Source organism: Solanum verrucosum, unplaced genomic scaffold (assembly GCF_900185275.1).
Source record: "Solanum verrucosum unplaced genomic scaffold, falcon-dt-bn FXZP01000252.1, whole genome shotgun sequence".
Taxonomy (NCBI): domain Eukaryota; kingdom Viridiplantae; phylum Streptophyta; class Magnoliopsida; order Solanales; family Solanaceae; genus Solanum; species Solanum verrucosum.
The window spans coordinates 643,010-649,591 of NW_026019988.1; the positions used below are offsets into that span (position 1 = coordinate 643,010).

A 6,582-nucleotide genomic window follows, 5' to 3' on the forward strand; every position below is an offset into this window, starting at 1 on the left:
AGCAATCAAATTCCTTCACCGGATTCACCATTGTTGATTGCACACAAACTTTAAAACTCTCATGTAAAAAACTTTTAAGAACCAATCAATTCAATTGAAGATAAAATGACATGTATTTGTATCATCCAAAAAAAGAGATTTGGATCAAATTTGAAAAAAAAATATCAAATTGGGTTTACATCAAATTCAAGTGAACTCCCAAATGAGAATGCTTTTTATTTTTTATTCTTCTCTTTGCTGCTCGACCAACAGCCACCATCGTCGCATCCTCAGGCAAAACCCTTCCTCCTCAAGATCCGTTTAGTTTGTTTTTCAAGGTTCTCCGACAAGCAAAACTCGAATATTGCTTGACAAGCTCTTGCTATCAATATTTATCTTTGTTCCTCACAATTAGGGTTGTTCATGGTTATGGTTAAAAAGCCAAATCGAACCGTAATCCGAACCAAACTGATAAAAAAAACCGATATTTGGTTGGAATTGGTAAGGTTTGGTTTTACATTTTGAAAAAACCGATACTATTTGATTTGGTTTTAATTTTACTAAAAAATATCCGCAAAAAATAATCAAACCGAACCGATAAATTATATATATAAATTTTATAATTATTTTTATATAATTCATAAATAAAATATAAATATTTTATTAAATTTTAATTAACTTAAGTCTTTAACTTTATCATTTTTTCAAGTCCAACACTTAAATTTCAGCCCAACTATTAAAACCCTAATTCTAACTCCATCAAAATTTATTATTTAAGTGATTTTTACCTACCCTACATCACAAATTCATAGTGCAGTTTTTTGCAAAAAGTATACGCAACTTTCTTCGTTGCAGCGCAACTTTTTTCTTTTTAAAATAATTTCACAGCAGCCTTCTGCTCCTTCTCTTCATCTTCTTCAATCTTACTGATTTTTTCTTCTCGAACTTCTTAAGTTCTCAACTTCAAATACAAGGAAAAAGTGAAGATTGAAGGTAATTATTTTCTATATTATATTTTTTCTTGATTTTAGCTAATTTTAATCTAGAGAGCATGACTTCAAAATTGAGATTTTTTTATATTTCTTTTTTCTATAAGAATTTCAGATGAAACGACCAGTAGAGGTTGAAGATTTGGAAGATTTGGAAGTTCAACCTCAAGTAAAAAAATTTACAACTGATAAAACTCAAGCAAAAGGTAATTTTTCAGAAACTTCTTCTTTGAACAATCCTCTGAAGAAACAGAAAAGAACAACTCTGGACAATGAGGAAACTGGTAGAAAAACCTCTAAAGTTTGGGATCATTTTTCAGAGATTACCAGTAAAGTGGGTGAAGTGAAGGCAAAATGTAAGTACTGTTTCAAAGACTTTAAATGGACTAGTAAGAATGGGACTTCTAATCTTTGGGGACATTTACTTACTTAGTGTACAAAATACCCTTTCAAGTCTTTTGATAAAAAGCAAAGAACTCTTAAACCTATTAAAAGAGGGGGAACAATAGATTTGAAGAAGGTTGTTTATAATGTCACCGAAGTCAGGAGGGCCATTGCCGAGTTTGTTATAATCGATGAACAACCATTTAGAGTCGTTGAGGGTAAAGGCTTTAAGAGACTAATATAGCTTATTTTGCCAAATTATGAGTTGTCGTCTCGTATTACTGTTGCTAGACAATGCTTAAAAATTTATCAAGAAGAAAAACAAAAGCTTAAAAGACTTGTTAAAGGTCAGCGTGTTTGTATTACTAGTGACACATGGACTTCACTCCAAAATTTTACGTATATGGTCATTACTGTCCATTGGATTGATGATGAGTGGAAGTTGCAAAAAAAGATATTGAATTTTTTTCAAACTCCAGATCACAAAGGTGAGACTATTGCAAAAGCTATTGAATCTTGTTTGTTAGATTGGGGAATAGAATACTTACAGTAACACTTGATAATGCAACATCTAATGATGCAGCAATCACACACTTAAAAGGGAGAACTAGTGATTGGAAAGGTGTTTTCATGGAAAATATTTTTTTACATGTTAGGTGCAATGCCCATATTCTAAACTTGATTGTGAAAGAAGGATTGAGTGAACAAAATAAGTCTATTTCTCGGGTAAGAAATGATGTGAAATATGTTAAGTATTCTTGTGCAAGAACTAATACTTCTTTCAAGTCATATGTTGAAAAGGTTAAACCAGATACTCGTGGACTTTTGAGTTTGGATGTTGAGACGAGGTGGAACTCTACATATTTGATGTAAAATACTATTGTCAAATTTGAAAAGGCATTTTCAAGAATGTATATTGATGATCATAAGTACTTTAAATATTGTCTTGACTCAGGTGGAAAGATAGAGCATCCATCTTCAGAAGAAGACTGGAGAGATGTGAATGTATTTCTCAAGTTTTTGGACATTTTCTATCAAACCACTTTGAAGTTTTCGAGTACTTTACATGTTAATTCAAATACTTTCTTTCACGAGCTTTTTAATCTTCAAAGCATAATTGTTAATTATTCAAAGTGTGATGATTCTCTTTTGACTGGTATGGCTAAGAAGATGAAAGGTAAGTTTGATAAATATTGGGGTGATTTTGATGATATGAATATGTTGTTGTTCGTTGCCGTTGTGTTGGATCCTCGTTTCAAAAAGAAGTATATGAAATTTATTTTTAAGAATTATTATAATTCTGTGGAGGGATGTAGTAAATCTACCAAAGTAACAGATACTTTAGCTATCTTATATAATCATTACAAAAATTCTATTGTTGGAACTTCTTGTGAAACTGTTGTAGATCAGACTGATGCAATGAGTGAAGTTAGTGCAATGGATACTTCTGATGTGTGGCAATCTCAATGGGAGAAATTTCTTGAAAAAGAAAATAATAATGTTGATGATAAATCTGATCTTGACAAGTATTTGGAGGACGATGTAGAGAAGATTAAGGATTTTAATATTTTAACTTGGTGGAAAGCTTCATCTGAAAGATATACAATAGTCTCTAGAATTGCAAGAGATATACTTGCTATTCCTACATCTACTATTGCTTCAGAATCTGTTTTTAGCATTGGTGGTCGCATTCTTGATTGTTATCGAAGTTCATTATCACCAAAGACGGCTAAAGCTCTTGTTTGTAGTCAACAATGGTTACGTTCAGCATCTACAGAATGCAAGATTGAAGATCTTTTACAAGAAATGCAAAATCTTGAAATAGTTGAAAAAGGTATTAATTTACAACTTCTAGTTATCATGAAAGGAAACTTTCACGTCCGATTTTGAATTCCCATTTCTTTTATTGGTTCTGAAATTTATATTTCAAAAACATGAAATAGTTGCAAAAAGTACTACTTAACAGCTTATTAATTCTTTCTTCTAGTTTATTTTGGCTCTTAAAATTTGATCCATAATAGAACTTTCTACTTATTCTTATTGTCTTTTCAAAAGAAAAAAAAAGTTATATCATATTTATGTTAGTAAATATTACCTAATATAGTGTATTTTTTTTCTTCGAATATCTGGACACTACTTTGAGCATTGAGTAATTTAGAGCTCATGCTAAGCTAAAGAAGATGATAATTGATCAGTTTGGAGCACATATTTTTTTTTTGGTTTATTAGGAAAAATTCCCAGTTGCCATAAGCCCACATCATGCAAAATTCAATGTTATATATCTATCCAAGACAACTCTGCTAGACTGCTAGTATTGATTTTCCACTACATATATAAATTGCTTTCTCTTTTTAGAAATAAGTCTTCTAACAACTTAATGAGTTTTAATCCTCTTATAATTGTTTTATGACTAGTATTGCTTAATTAAATTCACAATAGTTTTTCTATGGATAGTTTATGTACTATGTATTTGTGTCTATCGAGATGCATATGCCCTCAACAAATTATACACTTTCAAATCGAAATAACCAAAAAAATTGAACCAAACCGAACCAAACCAACAATAACCAAACCGACGGTTATTTTTTTTATTTGGTTTGGTTTTAGAAATATAAAAACCAATTAATTTTGGTTTGGTTTTGGTTTTAACCAATAACCGATTCAAACCGAACCATGAACACCCCTACACACAATTCAATAGGAATTTGAAAGAATTGGGGGAAGAATTTACTTTAGGAATTTGAAGAAATTGGGAGAGTATAAGAGAAAGTGGAAAAGAATTATAAAAAAATTTAAAAAATAATAAATTAATCAATTTCCACCTGTCAAACGTGTGAAGTTCACATGCCAAGATACATGTGGTTGTGGCTTTTTAAGGGTGTAATTATTGTAGTTTTAAACAGTTCAGGTGGGTGATAGGACTCCCATAAAGTTAAAGTGTGTAGTTGGAAATCCAGATATAAATTAGAGGGGCTTTTGACCATTTCTCTCTCTCTCTCTCTTTCTATATATATATATAGTGTTAGTTAACCGAAATTAGCAATCTTGATGAATGGGGGTATGGGCTATAAATTTTTTCGAGAGAATGGTATTTCTTGAATTACTTTGGTTTGGGGTATGAACTGTAATTATTTTGGATTTTATGGCCCATTTATGCAGCTTCCCCTAAAAAATATACACAGACTATACAATATAACTTACCTATACATGAGCTTTACACTAACTATACATTATGATACACTCAAAAAATAGAATATAGCTTAACTATACATGAAGTATACATTGATGAATTCAATTTCGATCAACTCAAAATCACCTCTAAACAGTCCCATAATTTAGATATAAAATCCTCTCAATGTTTATGTCTTTTCATTTACTCGAAATGATTCACGTTCCCGGTACATCAAATTTTAGAAAGAGAGAAGATGAAGAAGCCGAAAAAGAAGAATGACGAAGTAGAAGAAGAACCAACAAGAACAACCATTAATGACGAAATTGAAAGTTAACAACGTATTTGGCCAATTTGATAATCTTAAAAATTGGACCAATTTTTAAAGAGTAAATTTTAGGAATAGCAAACATAAAAATCATATTAGTGTTATATAACTATAATCTCACTATTTACGCTCCATAGTCAAATTATGTTTGCTATGGAACATCTGATTTGTATAAATCGTGGTGATTTGTATAAAAAATGTAGAGATTTGTATGAAAATTATGTTTGTATTTGTACATGTTCTATGTGTTAGGCTAGAGTGGCAAGTGAGATTGGGAGAGAAAGGAGAGAGGCGAGCGAGAGAGGTGAATTGTATATGTATATTGGTTAGATAATTGTATAAATGTAACTACTATGTATATGTATCAATGATTGTGTTTGTAAAATCTGTATAAAATTTGAATTCGTATACAATTGAATCGAGTTAAAATATTTGTATTTGTATATCAAATCTCTCTCTCTCTCGCTTTATACAAACGTAAATTATACATTGTATTTTGTACAATTTGTGTTTGTATAAAACGAGGGAGAGAGAAAGGCCAAAGAGAGTCGGGCAGGGAAAGATTTGCATTTGTATAATTATAAGTGTATGGGATGGAGATATATGCATTTGTATTTGTATATACAGTCCCTCTCGCTTTATACAAACACAAACACAAATATATATTTGTGATTCTATAAAGTGAGAGAGGCGAACGAGAGAGGATTGAAAAAGAGGAGAGTTGGCGAGCGAGATTCCAGAGAGGGGGGAAATAGGCGAATGGCAAGAAGTTTGTTGCAAATTGGAATTAATTAAACTGTGGTTATATCATTTATTTTGAATTAATTGGTTGCTATAATACACAATTTTTCCCTAAATAAAGCAAAGGGCCGAGTGACCCCTTTGCATAATTTTCCCAACTTTCTCCGTATTAAATATAGGGGAAATTGTATAAAATAGCAAACTATTAATTCAAATTAAATGTTATAGCCATAGTTTCTTTTATTTGTAATTCGCAGCAAACATTTCATGTTTTTTGCCATCTCATTTGTATACCAAAATATACAAATAGACCCATTCGGTATACATATGTGTTGTATATATGCAGTAATTTTGTTTATATACAATTACTGTGTTTTAGTTTGTATACCAAAATATACAAATACAGATTTTTATGTATATGTATAACGAAATATACAGATTAATAGTCATAGCAAATATAAAGTTTGCTATGAAGCGCAATTATACAAACTATAGCTATAGCATACAAATATGATTTTTATGTTTGGTAAACCTAAAATTTACTCTTAAATATAATGGGCCAGCCCAAACAAGCAAGAATAACTTGTGGATCGCTCGAGGGCCTAAGCATGTGGTTGGAGTTGGTGACCTTAAGAGTGACTATCCAGCCCATATGCTAAGACATGATATCTTTGCATTTGGGCTTATGGATCGAACAAGGGTTGATTTATACAAATGTCCCTTTTTAGGTTATTTTCTAAATTTTAGTCTTATTTTTTTAAAAGAAAATTGTACAAATATAGCTTTCTAACAGTATTAGATTCGGTCTAACGTTTGCTTATATATTACTTTTAACTTATAGAAAAATAAATTATCGTCTAACGTTAGCAATAACCTATGAATGTTAGATAGTGGTCTAACATTTTCTAATAAAATTTTCAGTTTTCTGAAGAAAAATAATATTTTTAGATTGTGATCTAAAAGATTCATAAATTGTAAGAGAAACTATATAA

The 6,582-nt window shown here is 30.6% G+C and overlaps 1 protein-coding gene across 1 annotated transcript; it reads left to right on the top strand.

Annotated features, from left to right (window-relative positions):
* The first annotated feature begins 1,083 nt into the window (after positions 1 to 1,083).
* On the top strand, positions 1,084 to 3,242 carry LOC125818829 (zinc finger BED domain-containing protein RICESLEEPER 3-like). The gene is made up of 2 exons (XM_049498348.1): positions 1,084 to 1,324; positions 2,308 to 3,242. The coding sequence occupies exons 1-2, from the start codon at positions 1,084 to 1,086 to the stop codon at positions 3,240 to 3,242; spliced, it is 1,176 nt and encodes a 391-aa protein (XP_049354305.1).
* The last annotated feature ends 3,340 nt before the right edge of the window (positions 3,243 to 6,582 follow it).

Excerpts from the sequence above, each read along its gene's own strand:
- LOC125818829 (XM_049498348.1), top strand. The coding sequence starts at position 1,084 with ATGAAACGACCAGTAGAGGTTGAAGATTTGGAAGATTTGGAAGTTCAA. Across the intron at positions 1,325-2,307 it reads GGGTGAAGTGAAGGCAAAAT|GTGGAAAGATAGAGCATCCA; the intron begins GTAAGTACTGTT and ends GTCTTGACTCAG.